This window comes from Elephas maximus, chromosome 6, assembly GCF_024166365.1.
Source record: "Elephas maximus indicus isolate mEleMax1 chromosome 6, mEleMax1 primary haplotype, whole genome shotgun sequence".
NCBI classification, from domain to species: Eukaryota; Metazoa; Chordata; class Mammalia; order Proboscidea; family Elephantidae; genus Elephas; species Elephas maximus.
Window position 1 is genome coordinate 135926631 of NC_064824.1, and position 21431 is coordinate 135948061.

The following is a 21431-nucleotide window of genomic DNA, read 5'->3' on the forward strand; positions in this document are numbered from 1 at the left end:
TTAGTTGTTATGAGGGGTGTGGGGAAAGAAAAAGCTCTCTGCATAGCTGCAGCTAGTGTAACATAGGAACCCGGGGCAGATGACCCAGTAAGCAAGTGTCATGGACTGAATTGTGTGCCCCCCCAAAATAACTGTCAACTTGGCTAGGCCATGTTTCTGAATATTGTGTTACTGTCCAACATTTTGTCATCTGATGTGATTTCCCTATGTGTTGTAAATCCTACGTCTTAATGTTAATGAGGCAGGATTACAGACAGTTATGTTAATAAGTCAGGACTCAATCTACAAGATTAGATTGTAATCTTGAGTCAACGTCGTTTGAGATATAAAAGACAGAAGGGAGCAGAGAGACATGGGGACTTCATACCATCAAGAAAGTAATGCCAGCAGCAGAGTGTGTCCTTTCGACCCGGGATTCCTCCATAAGAAGCTCCTACACCAGGGAAAATTGATGACAAGCACCTTCCTCCAGAGCCGACAGAGAGAGAAAGCCTTCCCCTGGAGCCGACACCCTGAATTCAGACTTCTACCCTCCTAGACTGTGAGAGAATAAATTTCTCTTTGTTAAAGCCATCCACTTGTGGTATTTATGTTTTAGCAGCATTAGATAACCAAGACAGCACCGAAAGCAAGGCTTAGTCCAGCACAGGAACTGTCTGGGCAAGACTGCATCTGTCCCACGGTGGAATCTCTTTTCAGTGTGGATCTCTAATGGCAATGACTCCCTCCCAAAGGGAAGGCTGAGCTAGTCATGGTGGCCTGGGCCAGAATGCCATCGTTGCAGATAATGCGGAAGCAGAAGGGCACACTCAGTGAAAGAGAAGTTTGGACAGCCCAAGGAGACAGTCTAGCACACAAAAGAGTGACTTTCTGGAGCAGTCTCAGCCTCAATGGTGAGTGGCATGTGCTCAGTAGGGCCCTCATGGTTTAAGGCACTGCTGTCACCACCTTGAAATTTGAACAATGGGCCCCCAAAATTATGTATCCTGTCCTGTTCCGGAAGAATCCATTCGTATCAGAACTTGGGACCACTAATGATTTTGGGTCAAATCCTGAAGTTGAACTACAGAATGTCTTACAGACCAGGCAAAAGTCCACACCAGTCTCTGAACACAGTAACAGAAGACTGGGACCTTTAGGCTTCAGACAGGGCCAGATCTGAGGCCAGATCACAGATCCCTAATGTCCCATGGTACCAGACCCTGGGAGGTGGATGCTATCTGAACCCATGTTGGCATTGCTAAGGCTTTCCTGCACATAAATGCTTCAGATAATTGCAAGTCTCCATGGGGTAGAAGATGTAAAATTCTCAACCAATCCTTCTGTTGTCTTCAAGTCTTGAGTTCAGGGTCCCTCCAGGTATTACTGTATTTGAAAGCCAAGTCTACAAGCAATGTCTTCCCTGGACATTACAGAAAGATCCTGGTGTGGAATATGAACACAACCAGAGAGCCTACCTATTTAGACAAAGCACACCTTTTTCAGATGTGCTCCATGTTACCCATCACTGGGAAGAAAGAGTTTTAAGGGTCACCAACCTGTCCCATCCAGCACCAGCTTACATTTTGGGTCTAGGGCACCAGTGATGCCTCAGAACTCAGCTATGGCCTGGTAGAACACGGATCACAGAGAAGTAGGAGATGAGGGCATGACATGGGTGCCCACATATTTGCTTTAGGAATTGGATAAAAAATAAAAGAGTGAACTAGAATTCTCCCCAGAGAGAGCAGCAGGGTCAGATGAGATTTTCCAAGATTGATGGGTGGGTGGGGTCTATCTCCCTGGGTGGAGGCAGAAGGGCCGGAGAATGGGGTGAAGGTTTAGATCAAATGTGTAAGGATTAACTTAAGGAGGATATTCTGTCTTCCAATTAAATTCCATTTTGCTAAGTGGCTCAGTGATAAGATAACACGAAGGAAACTTATGTAGTAGGCACGGCCTGTGGGGAAATCAGTGGCTTTGGCTTCTGCTGAGATGGCTGCGGGACTCTGGGTTGCCCTGTCTGCGCTCAGGATGCTGCTTCTCTTGCTGTGTGTTGAGCCCTGGACTGAGGGCGGGAAGGTGCTGGTGGTGCCTATGGAAGGCAGCCACTGGCTCAGCATGAGAAAGGCTGTGCAGGAGCTCCACGCCAGGGGCCACCAGACAGTTGTCCTTGCGCCTGAGGTGAATGTGCAAGTCAAAGGAGATGACTTCTTCACCCTGAAAACCTATGCCATTCCATACACCCAGGAGGAATTTGAAGACTTCTTCCTGCGCCATAACCACCTGGTTTTTGAAACTGAACATTTTCTGAAGACATTTTTTAAAAGAATCACAATTTCTCGAAATGTGGTTGCATTCTATCAAAGGTCTTGTGCAAGTCTATTGTATAACAAGGACCTGATCAGGTATCTGAATGATAGTTCCTTCGATGTGGTTTTAACTGACCCTTTTAATCTCTGTGGGGCAGTGCTGGCCAAGTACCTGTCAGTTCCTGCTGTGTGTTTTTTGCGTTCCGTTCCATGTGACTTGGATTTTGAGGGCGCACAGTGTCCAAATCCATCTTCATATATTCCCAGATTGTTTACAAAGAATTCAGACCACATGACATTTCTGCAAAGGGTCAAGAACATGCTCTATCCTCTGGCCCTGCAGTATTTTTGCAGTATTTCTTTTACTCCTTTTGCAAGCCTTGCCTCTGAGCTCTTTCAGAGAGAGGTGTCTGTGGTAGACATTTTCAGCTATGGATCTGTGTGGCTGTTCAGACGAGACTTTGTGATGGACTACCCCAGGCCAATCATGCCCAACATGGTCTTCATTGGAGGCATAAACTGTGCCAACAGAAAGCCACTCTCTCAGGTCTGTATTGATGCCCTTATTCAATCAGTGTGCCAGATGGAACACATTTTTTTAAAACTTACTTTCAAGTGCTTACTGATCTACCAATCTTTCTAGAGATGTCTACGTCTCATTCTCCTTTGAACAGCATTCTGTGAGATGAACTATTGAAGTGTTGACAGTAGGGTAGTTCATATTTGGTCAATGAGAGGAATCAGAGGGGAGTTAAAGGTCCATAACGTGATTTACAAACAATGATGTTCCTAAACCAAGATCGTCTATTTGTAAAGGCACTGTCTTCAAAGCTGTGCAATTTTCTTCAGCTGTTAGGGGCTGGAAATTGAGTCTTGGAAGCCACAATTGTATCTAAGGTATGGCAGGTATAGCACATTCCCTGGGTGTCACTGGGGCTGAGGGGGCTGACAGGGGGAGTACCAATGAACAGCTTCTATTAGCCAATGTAATTTCCGTGGTCAGCTGTGAAAGATTATTCATGAGTTTAACACTACTTGCCCTGTACAATATTTTCTGTTATATGCACCTCTTCCAGTGGTACTGATCCATCAGGGGTTTATTGCTTGCAGGTGTTGAGTAGAAGGATGAAGAAATGAGCAAGTTGCATTTGTTGACATGAGAGATTTTAGAGGCCCTATCTTAGAAGGGGAAACCCTGGTGGTGTAGTTGTTAAGTGCTACAGCTGCTAACCAAAAGGTCGGCAGTTCAAATCTACAGGCGCTCCTTGGAAACTCTATGGGGCAGTTCTACTCTATCCTATAGGGTTGCTATGAGTAGCAATCGACTCGACAGCAATGGGTTTGGTTTTGGTTTATCTTAGAAGGATGGAGAGGTGATGACAGAGGGGACCTAAGCATCCAAAGAAGTAGAAGTTTCAAAGAGGTTGCATAACTTATATGAAGGTGAGACAACTGCAGAGAGAGAAGGTTAGCAGCCTGTGACCAGAGAAAGAAATAATGGAGTCCAACATTTCAGTGGTGGAAGTTTTCTCACAGGATGTTGTCTGCCCAGGAGATAGTGCTTGGTGCTTGGTGTCTGGTGTAGAAGGTGGGAAGATAACAGACTTGGGAAGGCATTATGAAGGTAGCATGTCAAATGGGTCTTCTACTTCAGATGCTGAGATCATCAAAAGTTGGTGGTTGGGGTTAGGGAGGAGATAAAACTGTGCACCTAAGAATCCAGTGAAGGTAGAGACAGTGATGAAGAGAAATGAAATTAAAAGGGAAAAGGTTTGTTAGGATGGGTTGACAACACCACAAAACCCACCCCACCGCACCACACCCCAAAAAAGCCCAGGTTTCCATGGTGGGAACTAGTCTTTACCAATAATTTCAGAGACATCATACATTAACCCTCAATATTGGGTTTGTTAGTGTAAATATGACTATTGGGGGCTGAATTTTGTTTCTTTTTAAAATTTATCCTTCTTTCTTTTTTTTTAATTTTTATTTTGCTTTACGTGAAAGCTTACAAATTAGGTCAATCTCTCATACAAATATTTATATACACCTTGCTATATACTCCCAATTGCTCTCCCCCTAATGAGACAGCACCCTCCTTCCCTCCACTCTGCATTTTCGTGTCCATTTGGCCAGCTTCTTACTTCTCCTGCCCTCTCATCTCCCCTCCAGGCAAGAGATGCCAACATAGTCTCATGTGTCTGATTTATCCAAGAAGCTCATTCTTCACTGCTATCATTTTCTATCCATTACTCCAGTCCAATCCCTGTCTGAAGAGTTGGCTTTAAGTTCCTGTCTTGGGCTAACAGAAGGTCTGGGGACCATGATCTCTGGGGTCCTTCTAGTCTCAGTCAGACCATTAAATCTGGTCTTTTTATGAGAATTTGAGGTCTGCATCCCACTGCTCTCCTGCTCCCTCAGAGGCTCTCTGTTGTGCTGCCTGTCAGGGCAGTCATCAGTTGTAGCTGGGCACCATCTAGTTCTTCTGGTCTCAGGCTGATGTATTCTCTGGCTTATGTGGCCATTTCTGTCTCTTGGGTTCATAATTACCTTGTGTCTTTGCTGTCCTTCATTCTCCTTTTCTCCAGGTGGATTGAGACTAATTGATGCATCTTAGATGGCCACTTGCTAACATTTAAGACCCCAGGCAGCACTCTCCAAAGTGGGATGCAGAATGTTTTCTTAATAGATTTTATTATGCCAATTGACCTAGATGTCCCCTGCTACAGTGGCCTTGGAAGCATTCAGTTTATTCAGGAAACTTCTTTGCTTTTGGTTTAGTCCAGTTGTGCTGACCTTGCCTGTATTGTGTGTTGTCTTTCCCATCACCTAAAATAATTCTTATCTACTTGATCTAATTGGGTTGTCTAATTACTGAATACCCCTCTTATCTAATTGGTTTGTCTAATTACTGAATACCTCTCTTGCTCCCTCCCTCCCTCCCCCCTCTTGTAACCATCAAGGAATATTTTTTTCTCTGTTTAAACTATTTCTTCAGTAATTATAATAGTGGTCTTATATAATATTTGCTTTTTTGAAACTGACTAATTTCACTCAGCATAGTGCCTTCCAGATTCCTCCATGTTTTGAGGTGTTTTACGGATTCATCATCGTTCTTTATTGATACGTGGTATTCCATTGTATGAATATACCATAATTTATTTATCCATTCATCCGTTGATGGGCACCTTGGTTGCTTCCAATTTTTTGCTATTGTAAACAGTGCTGCAATGAACATGGGTATGCATATATCTGTTCGTGTAAAGGCTCTTATTTCTCTAGGATATATTCCAAGGAGTGGGATTGCTGGATCATATGGTAGTTCTATTTCTAGTTTTTAAGAAAGCGCCAAATTGATTTCTAAAGTGGTTGTACCATTTTACGTTCCCTCCCGCAGTGTATAAGTGTTCCAGTCTCTCCACAACCTCTCCAACATTTATTGTTTTGTGTTTGCTGGATTAATGCCAGCCTTGTTGGAGTGAGGTGGAATCTCATTGTAGTTTTGATTTGCATTTCTCTAATGGCTAACAATTGTGAGAATTTCTCTTGTATCTGTTAGCTACCTGAATGTCTTCTTTAGTGAAGTGCTGTTCATATCCTTTGCCCATTTATTAACTGGGTTATTTGTCTTTTTCTAGTTGAGTTTTTGCAGTATCATGCAGATTTTAGAGATCAGATGCTGATTGGAAATATTGTAGCTAAATACTTTTTCCCAGTCTGTAGGTAATCTTTTTACTCTTTTGGTGAAGTCTTTGGATGAGCATAGGTGTTTAATTTTTAGGAGCCCCCAGTTATCTGGTTTCTCTTCTGCATTGTTAGTAATGTTTTGTATACTGTTTATGCCATGTATTAGGGCTCCTAGCATTGTCCCTATTTTTTCTTCCATGATCTTTATCGTTTTAGATTTTATATTTAGGCCTTTGATCCATTTTGAGCTCGTTTTTGTGCATGGTGACAGATACGGCTATTGTTTCACTTTTTTGCAGATGGATATCCAGTTATTTCAGCACCATTTGTTAAACGGATTGTCTCTTCCCATTTAACTGACTTTGGGCTTTTGTCAAATATCAGCTACTCATATGTGGATGGCTTTATGTCTGGATTCTCAATTCTGTTCCATTGGTCTATGTATCTGTTGCTGTACCAGTACCAGGCTGTTTTCACTACAGTGGCAGCGTAATAGATTCTAAAATCAGGTAGAGTGTGGCCTCCCACTTTGTTCTTCTTTGTCAGTAATGCTTTACTTATCCGGGGCCTCTTTACCTTCCATATGAAGTTGGCGACTTCTTTCTATATCTCATTAAAAAATGTTGGAATTTGGATCAGAATTGCATTGTATTTATATATCACTTTTGGTAGAATAGACATGTTTACAATGTTAAGTCCTCCTATCCATGAGCAAGGTATGTTTTTCCAATTATGTAGGTCTGTTTTAGTTTCTTGCAGTAGCGTCTTGTAGTTCTCTTTGTATAGGTCTTTTACATCTCCAGTAAGATTTATTCCTAAGTATTTTATCTGCTCAGGGGCTACTGTAAATGGTATTGATTTGGTGATTTCCTCCTCAATGTTCTTTTTGTTGGTGTAGAGAAATTCAACTAATTTTTGTATGTTTATCTTGTAATCCTGATATTCTGCTGAACTCTTCTATTAGTTTCAGTAGTTTTCTTGAGGATTCCTTAGGGTTTTCTGTGTATAAGATCATGTCATCTGCAAATAGAGATAATTTTACTTCTTCCTTATGAATATGGATGCCCTTTATTTCTTTATCTAGCCTAATTGCTCTGGCTAGGACCTCCAGTACATTGTTGAATAAGAGATAAAGCGCATCCTTGCCTGGTTCCCGATCTCAAGGGGAGTGCTTTCAGGCTCTCTCCATTTAGGACGTTGGCTGTTGGCTTTGTATAAATGCCCTTTATTATGTTGAGGAGTATTCCTTCTGTTCCCATTGTGCTGAGAGTTTTTATCATTAATGGTGTTGAACTTTGACAAATGACTTTTCTGCATCAATTGATAAGATCCTGTGGTTCTTGTCTTTTGCTTATTTACATTTTGGATTACATTAATTGTTTTTCTAATGTTGAACCATCCCTGCATACCTGGTATGAATCCCACTTGGTCATGGTGAATTATTTTTTTGATATATTTTTGAATTCTCTTGGCTAGAATTTTGTTGAGAAGTTTTGCATCTAAGTTCATAAGGGATATAGGTCTGTAATTCTCTTTTTTTGTGGTGTCTTTACCTGGTTTTGGTATCAGGGATACGCTGGCTTCATAGAATGAGTTTGGGAGTATTCCATCCTTATCTATGCTCTGAAATACCTTTAGTAGTAGTGGTGTTAACTCTTCTCTGAAAGTTTGGTAGAACTCTCCCGTGAAGCCATCTGGGTCAGTTTTTTTGTTGTTGTTTTATTCCATTACCTTTTCAATTTCTTCTTTTGTTATGGTCTGTTTAGTTGATGCAAATATCCATTAATAATCAGAACCTGGAATGTATGAAGTACGAATATAGGAAAATTGGAAATCGTCAAAAATGAAATTGAATGCATAAACATCGATACTTAGGCATTAGTGCACTGAAATGGACTGGTATTGGCCATTTTGAATCGGACAATCATATAGTCTATTATGCCAGGAATGACAACGTGAAGAGGAAAGTGTTGCATTCATCGTCAAAAAGAACGTTTCATGATCTATCCTGAAGTACAACGCTGTCAGTGATAGGATAATATCCATATACCTACAAGGAAGACCAGTTAATACGACTATTATTCAAATTTATGCACCAATCACTAGGGCCAAAGATGAAGAAATAGAAGATTTTTATCAGCTGCTGCAGTCTGAAATTGATAGAACATGCAATCGAGATGCATTGATAATTACTGGCAATTGGAATCCGAAAGTCGGAAACAAAGAAGAAGGATCCGTAGTTGGAAAATATGGCCTTGGTGATAGAAACAATGCCAGAGATCAAATGATAGAATTTTGCAAGACCAACGACTTCTTCATTGCAAATACCTTCTTTACCAACAAAAATGGAGACTATACACATGGACCTTGCCAGATGGAACACACAGAAATCAAATTGACTACATCTGTGGAAAGAGACAATGGAAAAGCTCAATATCATCAGTCAGAACAAGGCCAGGGGCTGACTGTGGAACAGACCATCAATTGCTCATATGCAAGTTCAAGCTGAAACTGAAGAAAATCAGAGCACCACGTCCAGAAGAGCCAAAATATGATCTTTAGTACATCCCACCTGAATTTACAGACCATCTGAAGAATAGATTTGACGCATTGAACACTAGCAACTGAAGACCAGATAAGTTGTGGAATGACATCAAGGACATCATCCATGCAGAAAGCAAGAGGTCATTGAAAAGACAAGAAAGAAAGAAAAGACCAAGATGGATGTCAGAGGAGACCCTGAAACTTACTCTTGAATGTTGAACAGCTAAAGCAAAAGGAAGAATCGATGAAGTAAAAGAACTGAACAGAAGATTTCAAAGGGTGTCTCGAGAAGACAAAGTAAAGTATTATAATGACATGTGCAAAGAGCTGGAGATAGAAAACCAAAAGGGAAGAACACGCTTGGTGTCTCTCAAGCTGAATGAACTGAAGAAAAAATTCAAGCCTCGAGTTGCAATAGTGAAGGATTCTATGGGGAAAATATTAAATGATGCAGGAAGCGTCAAAAGAAGATGGAAGGAATACATATTGTCATTATACCAAAAAGAATTAGTCGATGTTCAACCATTTCAAGAGGTGGCATATGATCAGGAACCGATGGTACTGAAGGAAGAAGCCCAAGCTGCTCTGAAGGTATTGGCGCAAAACAAGGCTCCAGTAATTGATGGGATATCAATTGAGATGTTTCAACAAACAGATGCAGCACTGGCGGTGCTCACTCATCCTTGCCAAGAAATATGGAGGACAGCTTCCTGGTCAATTGACTGGAAGAGATCCATGTTTATGCCTATTCCCAAGAAAGGTGATCCAACTGATTGTGGAAATTACAGAACAATATCATAAATATCACACGCAAGGAAAATTTTGCTGAAGATCATTCAAAAACAGGTACAGCAGTATATTGACAGGGAACTGCCAGAAATTCAGGCCGGTGTCAGAAGAGGATGTGGAACCAGGGATATCATTGCTGATGTCAGATGGATCCTGGCTGAAAGTAGAGAATACCAGAAGGATGTTTACCTGTGTTTTATTGACTATGCAAAGGCATTCAACTGTGTGGATCTTAATAAATTATGGATAACATTGTGAAGAATGGGAATTCCAGAACCCTTAATTGTGCTCGTGAGGAACCTTTACGTAGATCAGGAAGCAGTTGTTCGGACTGACAAGGGGATGCTGATTGGTTTAAAGTCAGGAAAGGTGTGCGTCAGCGTTGTATTCTTTCACCATATCTATTCGATCCTTATGCTGAGCAAATAATCTGAGAAGCTGGACTATATGAAGAAGAATGGGGCATCAGGATTGGAGGAAGACTCATTAACAACCTGTGTTATGCAGATGACACAACCTTGCTTGCTGAAAGTGAAGAGGACTTGAAGCACTTACTAATGAAGATCAGAGACCACAGCCTTCAGTATGGATTACACCTCAACATAAAGAAAACAAAAATCCTCACAAGTGGACCATTAAGCAACATCATGATAAAGGCAGAAAAGATTGAAGTTGTCAAGGATTTCATTTTACTTGGATCCACAATCAACAGCCATGGAAGCAGCAGTCAAGAAATCAAACGATGTATTGCATTGGGTAAATCTGCTGCAAAGGACCTCTTTAAAGTGTTGAAGAGCAAAGATGTCACCTTGAAGACTAAGGTGCACCTGACCCAAGCCATGGTATTTTCAATCACAACATATGCATGTGAAAGCTGGACAATGAATAAGGAAGACCGAAGAATTGATGCCTTTGAATTGTGGTATTGGTGAAGAATATTGAATATACCATGGACTGCCAAAAGAACGAACAAATCTGTCTTAGAAGTACAACCAGAATGCTCCTTAGAAGCAAAGACGGCGAGACTGCGTCTTACATACTTTGGACATGTTGTCAGGAGGGATCTGTCCCTGGAGAAGGACATCATGCTTGGCAGAGTACAGGGTCAGCGGAAAAGAGGAAGACTTCCAATGAAGTGGATTGACACAGTGGCTGCAACAATGAGCTCAAGCATAACAATGATTGTAAGGGTGGCTCAGGACTGGGCAGCGTTTCATTCTGTTGTGCATAGGTTCACTATGAGTCGGAACCAACTCGACAGCACTTAACAACAACAACATTTAGTTGATCTACCTCTGTTTGTGTTAGTTTAGGTAGGTAGTATGTTTCTAGGAATTTATCCATTTCTTCTAGGTTTTCAAATTTGTTAGAGTACAATTTTTCATAGTAATCTGATATGATTCTTTTAATTTCAGTTGGGTTTGTTGTGATATCACCCATCTCATTTCTTATTCAGATTATTTACTTCCTCTCCTGTTTTTCTTTTTTCAGTTTGGCCAGTGGTTTATCAATTGTGTTAATTTTTTTCAAAGAATCAGCTTTTGATCTTGTTAACTCTTTCAATTGTTTTTCTGTTTTCTATTTCATTTAGTTCTGCTCTATTTTATTATTTCCTTTCTTGTAGTGCCTGAAGGTTTCTTTTGGTGCTCTCTTTTTTTTTTTTTATTAGCTTTTATTGAACTTCAAGTGAATGTTTACAAATCAAGTCAGACTGTCACATATAAGTTTATATACACCTTACTCCGTACTCCCACTTGCCCTCCCCCTAATGAGTCAGCCCTTCCAGTCTCTCCTTTCGTAAAAATATGGAACACTTCACGAATTTGCGTGTCATTCTTGCGCAGGGGCCATGCTAATCTTCTCTGTATCGTTCCAATTTTAGTATATGTGCTGCTGAAGTGAGCACTGTTGCTCTCTTTTTATTTGTTCAAGTTGTAGGGATAATTCTTTGATTTTGGCCCTTTCTTCTATTTGTATGTTTGCATTTACGGTATAAATTGACCTCTGAGCACTGCTTTCACTGTGTCCCAAAGGTTCTAATAGAAAGTGTTTTCATTCTAATTGGGTTCTATGAATTTCTTTATTCCATCCTTAATGTATTCTATAACCAAGTCTTTTCTGAGCAGGGTATTGTTCAGTTTCCACGTGTTTGATTTCTTTTCCCAGCTTTTTCTGTTTTTGATTTCTACTTTTATGGCCTCATGGTCAGAGAAGATGCTTTGTAATATTTCGATGTTTTGGATTCTGCTAAGGCTTGCTTTATGACCTAATATGTGGTCTATTCTAGAGAATGTTCCATGTGCACTAGAAAAGAAAGTATACTTAGCTGCTGTTGGGTGGAGTGTTCTGTATATGACTAGGAGGCCACTGTGGTTTATTGTGGCATTTAGATCTTCCATGTCTTTATTGAGCTTCTTTCTGGATTTCCTGTCCATCACCAAAAGTGGTCTGTTGAAGTCTCCTACCGTAATTGTGGAGCTGGCTATCTCACTTTTCAATGTTGTGAGAGTTTGTTTTATGTATCTTGCAGCCCTGTCGTTGGGTGCATAAGTATTTAATATTGTTATACCCTCCTGGCATATTGTCCCTTTAATCATAATATAGTGTCCTTCCTTATCCTGTTTTGTGGATTTAACTTTAAAGTCTATTTTTTCAGAAATTAATATTGCCACTCCTGCTCTTTTTTGATTGTTGTTTGCTTGATATATATTTTTTCCATCCTTTTTTTTTGAATTTTAGTTTGTTTGTGTCCCTAAGTCTAAGGGAGTTCCTTGCTTAGAGAATCAATAAGGAAGGCTCGTGTTTTTTTTTATCCATTCTGCCACTCTCAGTCTCTTTATTGATGCATTTAGTCCATTAACATTCAGCTTAATTATGGATAGGCATGGGTTTAGTGCTCTCATTTTGATGTCTTTTTTGTGTTTTGTTGACAGATTCTACTTCCCGCTTAATTTTTTGTGCTGAGTAGTTTGTCTTTATATGTTGTCTTTTCTTCATATTTGTTGTTGTTGTTTTTTTTCTGCTGAGTCTCTATTTTTTTCTTGTATTTTATTTTGAAGAGTAGGATAGTTAGTCTCCTTTGTGGTTACCTTAATATTTACTCCTATTTTTCTAAGTTTAAACCTAACTTTCATTTCTTTATATTGCTTTGACTTCCTCTCCATATGAAAGATCTATGACTACATTTCTTAGTCCCTCTTTATTCTTTTAATGTTGTCCTCTTTTACGTAATAACATCGCTATTTCCCTGTTTTGAGTGTTTTTTTATCTCGACTTATTTTTGTGATTTCACTATCTGGGTTCACATCTGATTGCTCTGTCCAGTGTCTAGTCTTGGGTTGATACTTGATATTATCGATTCTCTAAGCAAGGAACTCCCTTTAATATTCCTTGCAGTTTTGGTTTGGTTTTACGAATTCCCTAAACTTCCGTTTATCTGGAAATGTCCTAATTTCACCTTCACTTTTGAGAGACAGTTTTGTTGGATATATGATTCTTGGCTGGCAATTTTTTTCCTTCAATTTTTTATATAAGTCATCCCGTTGTCTTCTTGCCAGTATTGTTTCTGCTGAGTAGTCTGAGATTATTCTTACTGACTCCCCTTTGTAGGTGACTTTTCATTTATCCATAGCTGCTCTTAAGATTCTCTCTTTATCTTTGGTTTTGGCGAGTTTGACTATAATATGTCTTGGTGACTTTCTTTTAAAATCTACCTTATGTGGAGTTCGATGAGCATCTTGTATAGCTATCTTCTCATCTTTCACGATATCAGGGAAGTTTTCTTCCAATAAATCATCAACAGTTCTCTCTGTATTTTCTGTTATCCTTCCCTGTTCTGGTACTCCTATCACTTGTAGGTTATTTCTCTTGATAGGGTCCCACATTATTCTTAATGTTTCTTCATTTTTTGAATTCTTTTATCTGATTTGTCTTCAAATATATTGGTGCCAAGTGCTTTATCTTCAGTCTCAGCAATTCTGCCTTTCACTTGCTCAATTCTGCTCCTCTGACTTTCTGTTGAGTTGTCTAATTCTGTAATTTTGAATTTTGTTTCTTAATATGCCAAGTGACCCATCTTTTTAGATTGCTGAGTTCAGCTCATTTTTCTCATGTTCTGGGTGTTGTTATATGATGTTGAGTTGGTACATAGTGACGCCATGTACAACAGAATGAAACAGTGTCGGGTCCTGTGCCATGCTCACAATCCTTGTTATGCTTGAGCCTATTTTTGTTGCCATTGCATTAATCCACCTCATTGAGAGTATTCCTCTCTTTTGCTGTCTCTTTACTTTACCAAACATGATGTCCATCTCCACCGACTGGTCTCTCCTGATAACATGTCCAAAGTAGGTGAGACAAAGTCTTGCCATCTTTGTTTCTAAGGAGCATTCTGGCTGTACTTCTTTCAAAACAGATTTGTTCGTTCTTCTGACAGTCCATTGTATATTCAATATTCCTCATCAACGCCATAATTCAAAGGCATCAATTCTTCTTTGATGTTCCTTATTCATTGTCCAACTTTCACGTGCATAAAGTGCACCTTAATCCTTAAAGTGACATCTTTGCTTTTAAACACTTTAAAGAGGTCTTTTGTTACAAATTTTCCTAATGCAATGGATCATTTGATTTCTTGACTGCTGCTTCCATGGGTATTGTCCATGGATCCAAGTAAAGTGAAATCCTCGATAACTTCAGTCTTTTCTCTGTTTATCATGATGTTGCACATTGGTTGAGTTGTGAGTCTTTTTGTTTTCTTTATGTTGAGGTGTAACCCATACTGAAGGCTGTGGTCTTTGACATTTGTCAGTAAGTGCTTCAAATCCTCTTGGCTTTCAGCAAGCAAGGTTGTGTCACCTGCATGATTCAGGTTGTTAATGAGTCTTGTCCAATCCTGATGTCCTGTTCTTCTTTGTATACTCCAACTTCTCGGATTATTTGCTCAGTATATAGATTGAATAACTGTGGTGAAAAGATACAACCTTGATGCACACATTTCTTGACTTTGAACCATGCAGTATTCCCTTGCTCTGTTCCAATGACTGTCTTTGGTCTAGGAAAAGGTTTCTTATGAGCACAATTAAGTGTTCTGGAATTCTCATTCTTCGTAATGTTACCCATAATTTGTTATGATCCACACAGTCAAATACCTTTGCAGAGTCAATAAAACATAGGTAAGCACCTTTCTGATATTCTCTGCTTTCAGCCAGGATCCATCTGACATGAGCAATGCTATCCTTAGTTTCAAATCCTGTTCTGAATCCAGCTTGAATTTCTGGCAGTTCCCTGTCAATATACTGCTGCAGAAGCTTTTGAATGATCTGTAGCAGAATTTTACCTATGCTATATGTTAGATAGTGTTCGATAATTTCCATATTCACTTGGATCATCTTTCTTTGGAATAAGCATAAATACCGATCTCTTCCAGTCATTTGGCCAGGTAGCTGTCTTCTAAGTTTCTTGGGATAGACAGCTGAGTGACCATTTCCAGAGGCGCATCCATTTGTTGAAACATTTCAATTGGTATTCCGTCAATTCCTGAAGCTTTGTTTATTGCCAATGCCTTCAGGGTAGCTTGAACCTCTTTCTTCAGCACCATCAGTTCATGATCACATACTGCCTCCTGAAATGATTGAACATTGACCAATTCTGCTTGGCATAGTGACTCTGTGTATTCCTTTCATCTTCCTTTGGTACTTCCTCTGTCATTTAATATTTTCCTCATAGAATCCTTCAGTATTGCAACTTGAGCCTTGAAATTTTTCTTCAATTCTTTCAACTTGAGAAATACCGAGCATGGTCTTCTTTGAAATCTCCTGTTCATCTCTATCACTTCATCATTTCCTCCTTTTGCTTTCGCTACTTGACATTCAGAGAGCAAGTTTCAGAGTCTCTTCTGACATCCGTTTTGGTATTTTATTTCTTTTCTGTCTTTTTAATGGCCTCCTGATTGCTTCATGTATGATGTTCTTGGTGTCATTCCACAACTTATCTGATCTTCAGACATTAATGTTCAATGCATCAAATCTTTCCTTGAGATGGTCTCTAAATTCAAGTGGGATATACTCAAGCTCATACTTTGGCTTTCGTGGACTTCTAATTTTCCTCAGTTTCAACTTGAACTTACATGTGGGCAATCGATGGTCTGTTCCACAGTTGGCCCCTGGTCTTGTTCTGACTGATATTGAGCTTTTCCATCATCTCTTTCCACAGACATAGTTGATTTGATTCCTGTCTATTCCACCTGGCGAGGTCTACACGTATAGTTGCCATTTATGTTGGTGAAAAATGGTATTCGCAATGAAGAAGTCATTGGCGTTGCAAGATTCTATCACACTATCGCCAGCATGTTTCTGTGACCAGGGCCGTATTTTCTGACTTCGGATCCTTCTTTTTTTTCTGACTTTCACATTTCAATCACCAGTAATTATCAATGCATCCGGATTGCATGTTTGATTAATTTCATTCTGCAGAAGTTGGGAAAAATCTTCAATTTCTTCATCTTTGGCCGTAGTGGTTGGTGAGTAAATTTGAATAATAGTTGTATTGACTAGTCTTCCTTGTAGTCATATGGATGTTATCCTATCACTGACAGTGTTGTGCTTCAGGATAGATCTTGAAATATTCTTTTTGACAATGAATGCTGTGCCATCCTTTTCAAGTTGTCCTTCTCAGCATAGTAGATCATATGATTGTGTGATTCCAGATGGTCAATAGGTCCATTTCAGTTCACTAATGCCTAGGATATCGATGTTTATGTCTTTCATTTCATTATGAGTATTTCCAATTTTCCTAGATTCACACTTCGTACCTTTCACATTCCAATTACTAATGGATATTTGTAGCTGTTTCTTCTCATTTTGAGTTGCTCCACATCAGCAAATGAAGGCCCCAAAAGCTTGACTCCATCCACGTCAATAAGGTTGACTCCACTTTGAGGAGGCAGCTCTACCCTCACCGTCTTTTGAGTGTCTTCCGGCACTGTATCAGATAATGTTCCTCTGCTAGTCATAAGGTTTTCAATGGCTCGTTCTTTTCAAAAGTAGACTGCTGGGTCCTTCTTCCTAGTATGTCTTAGTCTGGAATCTCAGCTGAAACCTGTGTGCCAGGTGCCTTTTATTATCAGTTTCTTTATAAATTCATTCTCTATTTGTTGGCTAGTGAACATCTGAAAATGGTAAGATCAGCATATTATGTGCCACAACATTGTATGTAGTACATATGAATAACAATAGATGTACCAAAAAAAAAAAAGGATCGTCTTCATTGTGGTTTGTCATAACTCGAATACATCATAAGTAAGAAAGTACCTGTATCTGGTGGTAGCAGCAGCAAGTAACCTAAATAAAACCCCCTTTCCCCTCCTAAGAACTCACTACTCTCTTTTAGTTGTACAGCAAACCTGAAATAGCCATCTGTCAGAGAGCAATACCAAGACAACATTTTTAGATTTCTTCACTGTGATTGTCTGGTATTTGAATACCAATGGCATAACTTCCAGTATCACAGCAACATGCAAGCCCCCACAGTATGACAAACTGACAGATGTATGGGGGGAAGAAGAAGAATTTATGCCTTTGAATTATGATGTTGGCAAAGAATATTGAAATACCACGGATTCCCAGAGGAAAGAATGAATCTCTGTTGGAAGAAATATAGCCAGAATGCTCTCTAGAAGCAAGAATGGTGAGACTTCATCTCATATACTTTGGACATGTTATTAGGAAGGACCAGTCCCTGGAGAAAGACATCTGCTTGGTAAACTAGAGGGTCAGCAAAAAAGAGGAAGACCTTCAACAAGATGGAATGACACAGTGGCTACAACAATAGGCTCAAACATAGCAATGATTGTGAGGATGGCACAGGACTGGGCAGTGTTTCTTCTGTTGTACATAGGGTCTCTATGAGTCAAAACCAACTGGAGGATACTTAAAAACAACACTGGTGCCTTCTTACTTGGCTTATGATCTTGTTTATTAGATTGATTTGTAAACACACAGCAGACAATCACAGTGAAGAAATCTAAAAATGTTGTCTTGCTACTGCTCTCTGACAGATGGCTATTTCAGATTCAGCTGTACAACTAAAAGGGAGTAGTGAGTTCTTAGCAGGGGAAAGGGGGTTTTATTTAGGTTACTTGCTGCTGCTACCACCAGGTACAGGTACTTTCTTACTTATGATGTATTCGAGTTACAACAAATCACAATGAAGACGATCCTTTTTTTTTTTTGGTACATCTATTGTTATTCATATGTACTACATACAATGTTGCGGCATGTAATATGCTGATCTTACCATTTTCAGATGTTCACTAGCCAACAAATAGAGACCGAATTTATAAAAAAACTGATAATAAAAGGCAATAATTGCTCTCGTTGCTAGGAGTGTCTAGGTGGTTTCCACCTATGATGGTCCTACGTACAAGAGAACGAAACACTGCCCAGTCCTGTGCCATGCTCACAACAATTGCTATGTTGGAGCCCATTGTTGCAGGCACTGTGTCAATCTGTCTCATTGAGGGTCTTCCTCTTTTTCTCTGCTCCTCTACTTTACCAAGCATGATGTCCTTCTCCAGGGTCTAGTCTCTCCTGATAACATGTCCAAAAAATGTGAAATGTAGTCTCGCCATTCTTCCTTCTAAGGAGCATTCTAGCCGTACTTCTTCCAAGACATAATTGTTCCTTCTTTTGGCTGTCTATGGTATATTCAATATTCTTGGCCAACACTCCAAAGCCGTCAATTTTTTTTTGGTCTTTCTTATATTATTCATTGTCCAGCTTTGGTATGCATAGGAGGTGATTGAAAAGCACCTTGACCATGGCTTGGGTCAGTCTCACATTAGTCTTTAAGGTAACATCTTTGCTTTTTAATACTTTAAAGGGGTGTTTTGCAGCAGATTTGCCCAATGCAATGCATCGTTTGAGTTCTTGACTGCTGCTTCCATGGGTGTGGAATGTGGATCCATGAAACATGAAATTCCTGACAACTTCAATTTTTTCTCCCTTTATCATGTTGTTGCTTATTGGTCCAGTTGTGAGGATGTTTGCTTACTTTATGTTGAGGTGTAATCCATAGTGAGGCTGTGCTCTTTGATTTCATCAGTAAGTGCTTCAAGTCCTCTTTACTTTTAGCAAGTAAGGTTGTGTCATCTGCATATCTCAGGTTGTCAATAAGTCTTCCTTTAATCCTGATGCCCCGTTCTTCTTCATATAGTCCAGCTTCTCGAAACATAACAATTATAATACCAATTATAAACAGCAATGTTTATAGAAACATTATTCACTATAGCCAAAAGGTGGAAACAACCTAACTGTCCATTGTGATGGTTAATGTTCTGTGTCAACTCAGCTAGGCTATGATTCTCAGTGCTTTAGCAGGCATTATGTAACCACCTTTCATTTTGTGATGTGACGTGAGCAGCCAATCAGTTGAAAGGGGAGTTTCCTTGGGGGTGAGGCCTGCCTGCAGAATATAAATGCATGTTCTGGCAAAGCTCTCATTCTCTTTCTGCCCTGCACTCTTCTCATTGCCTGACCTATGGTTCTTGGGACAAAAGCCTCCAGAAGTCTCTGGTCTGCTGCCTGACCCTCAGAATTTTTGTTTGTCAACCTCTGCTAACTCATGAGCTAGTAGAAGCCTCCAGCCTGCCACGTGATCCACCGATTTTGGGTTTTTCAGCCCCTGCAATCATGTGAGACAGCAGAGGTCTTCAGCCTGTCATCTGGCCCGTGGATTTGAGTCTCACCAGCCCTCACAATTCGTGAGCCTTTTCCTCAGAACTGCATGAGCCATTTCCTTGAAGTAAAATTCTCTGTCTATATTTATATACACTTCACTGGTTTTACTCCTCTAGAGAGCTTTAACTAAGGCATCCATCAACAGAGGAACAGATAAATAAAATGTGGTTTATACATAGGCTGCCAGCTGAAAGGTTGGTGGTTGGAACTCACCCAACGGCTTTGTGGGAGAAAGATATGGTAATCTGCTTTCATAAGGATTACAGCCAAGAAAAACCCCATACGGTCATTCTACTCTGTCACATGGGAATCGTTCTACTCTGTCACATGCGGTTGCTATGAGTTGGAATCGACTGATGGTACCTGACAACATATACACTCCATCAAGTATTATTCAATTATAAAAAGAAATGAAGTTCTGATACATGCCACCACAAGGGTAAATTTTGAAAACTGAGTGAAATAAGCCAGACACAAAAGGTCAAATACTGTATGATTCCATGATTATGAAATATCTAGAATGGGTAAATCCATGGAGCCAAAAGAAGTTTAGTGGTTATGAGGGCCGTGGGGAAAGAAAATGCTCTCTGCATAGCTGCAGCTAGTGTAATGTAGGAATCAGGACAGATGACCCAGTAAGCAAGTGTCATGGATTGAATTGTGTCCCCCCAAAATATCTGTCAATTTGGGTAGGCCATGATTTCCAATATTGTATGGTTGCCCACCATTTTGTCTTCTGAGTGATTTTCCTATGTGTTGTAAACCCTACCTCTATGTTGTTAATGAGGCAGGATTAGAGGCAGTTATGTCAATGAGTCAGGAGTCAATCTCCAAGATTAGATTGTATCTCGAGTCAATGTCTTTTGAGATATAAAAGACAGAAGAGAACAGGGAGACATGGGAACCTCATACCATCAACAAAGTAGTGCCAGCAGTAGAGTGTGTCCTTTGGACCCGGGATTCCTACATTAAGAAGCTCCTTGACCAGGGAAAATTGATGACAAACACCTTCCTCCAGAGTCGACAGAGAGAGAAAGCCTTCCTCTGGAGCTGACACCCTGAATTCGGACTTCTAGCCTCCTAGACTGTGAGAGAATAAAATTCTCTTTGTAAAAGCCAGCCACTTGTCATATTTATGTTATAGCAGCACTAGATAACCAATTCAGCACAGTATGCAAGAGTTAGTCCAGCATAGGAACTGTCTGGGCAAGCGTGCATCTGCTCCACAGTGGAATCTCTTTTCAGTGTGGATCTCTAATGGCAATGATCCCCTCCCAAAGGGAAAACTGAAGCTAATCATGGTGGTCTGGGCCAGAATACCATTGTTGCAGATAACACAGAAGCAGAAGGGCGCACTCACTGAAAGAGAAGTTTGGACAGCGCAAGGAGCCAGCCCAGGGCAGACACAGGGAGGCTTCGGTATCTTGTTCAGCACACAAGGGAGTGACTTTCTGGGGCAGGCTCAGCCTCATGGGCACGTGAGCTGTGCTCAGGAGGGCCTATGCTTGGTTTAATGCTCTACTGTCACCATCTTGAAATTTGAAAAATGAGTCCCAAAATTTACATATCCTGTCCTGTTCTGGAAGAATCCATTCTTATCAGGACTTGGGACCTGAAATAACTTTGGGTCAAAGCCTTAACTTGAACTACAGAATGTCATAAAGATCAGGCTAAAGTCCACGGCGGTCTCTGAACAGAGTAGTGGGAGACTGGGACCATTAGCCTTCAGACAGGACCAGATCTGAGGACAGGTCACAGGTCCCTCCTGTCCCATGGTAGCCGGCCCTGAGAGGCGGATGCTGTCTGAACCCATGGTGATATTGCTAAGGCTTACCTGCACATTTATGCTTTGGATAATTGCAAGTCTCCATGGGGTAGATGTAAAATTCTTAACCAATCCTTCTGTTGTCTTCAAGTCTTGAGTTCAGGGTTCCTCCAGGTATTACTGTATTTCAAAGCTGACTCTTCAAGCAGTGTCTTCCACGGCCATTTTAGGAAGATCCTGATGTGGAATATGAGCACAACCAGGGAGCCTGACTATTTAGAGAAACCATACCTTTTTTGGATGTGCTCCCTGTTACCCATTACTGCCAAGAAAGAGTTTTAAGAGTCATGAAATTGTCCCACCTAACAGCAGGTTATGGCTGGGGTCTAGGGCACCAGTGATGCCTTTGCAGAAATGTCATGTGGTCTAAATTCTTTGTTAATAACCTAGGAATATACGAAGATGGGTTTGGGCATTGTGCACTCTCAAAATCCAATTCACATAGGATGGAACGCAAAAAATACGCAGCAGGAACTGACAGGTACTTGGCCAGCACTGTCCCACAGGGATTATCAGGGTCGGTTAAAACCACACCAAAGGAAGTGTTCACTTACAACCTGG

At 40.3% G+C, this 21431-nt stretch overlaps 2 protein-coding genes and 1 non-coding gene across 6 annotated transcripts in view; 2 read left to right on the forward strand and 1 right to left on the reverse strand.

Moving 5' to 3' along the window:
- Positions 1-21431, forward strand: part of LOC126078229 (UDP-glucuronosyltransferase 1-6-like) — a 220496-nt gene that overhangs the window by 142854 nt on the left and 56211 nt on the right. The window lies entirely within an intron of this gene.
- Positions 1975-21082, forward strand: LOC126077906 (UDP-glucuronosyltransferase 1A3-like). Its single transcript, XM_049887654.1, has 2 exons — positions 1975-2838; positions 21041-21082. Exons 1-2 carry the CDS (start codon positions 1975-1977, stop codon positions 21080-21082), a joined length of 906 nt encoding a protein of 301 aa, XP_049743611.1.
- On the reverse strand, positions 11111-11217 carry LOC126078606 (U6 spliceosomal RNA). The gene has a single exon (XR_007518092.1). It is a non-coding gene; the product is annotated as a U6 spliceosomal RNA (small nuclear RNA).

What these genes read in the sequence shown, in the direction of transcription:
- LOC126077906 (XM_049887654.1), top strand. Translation starts at nt 1,975, where the DNA reads ATGGCTGCGGGACTCTGGGTTGCCCTGTCTGCGCTCAGGATGCTGCTT. An exon ending in ACAGAAAGCCACTCTCTCAG is followed by an intron (nt 2,839 to 21,040) that starts GTCTGTATTGAT and finishes CGGCCATTTTAG; the next exon opens with GAAGATCCTGATGTGGAATA.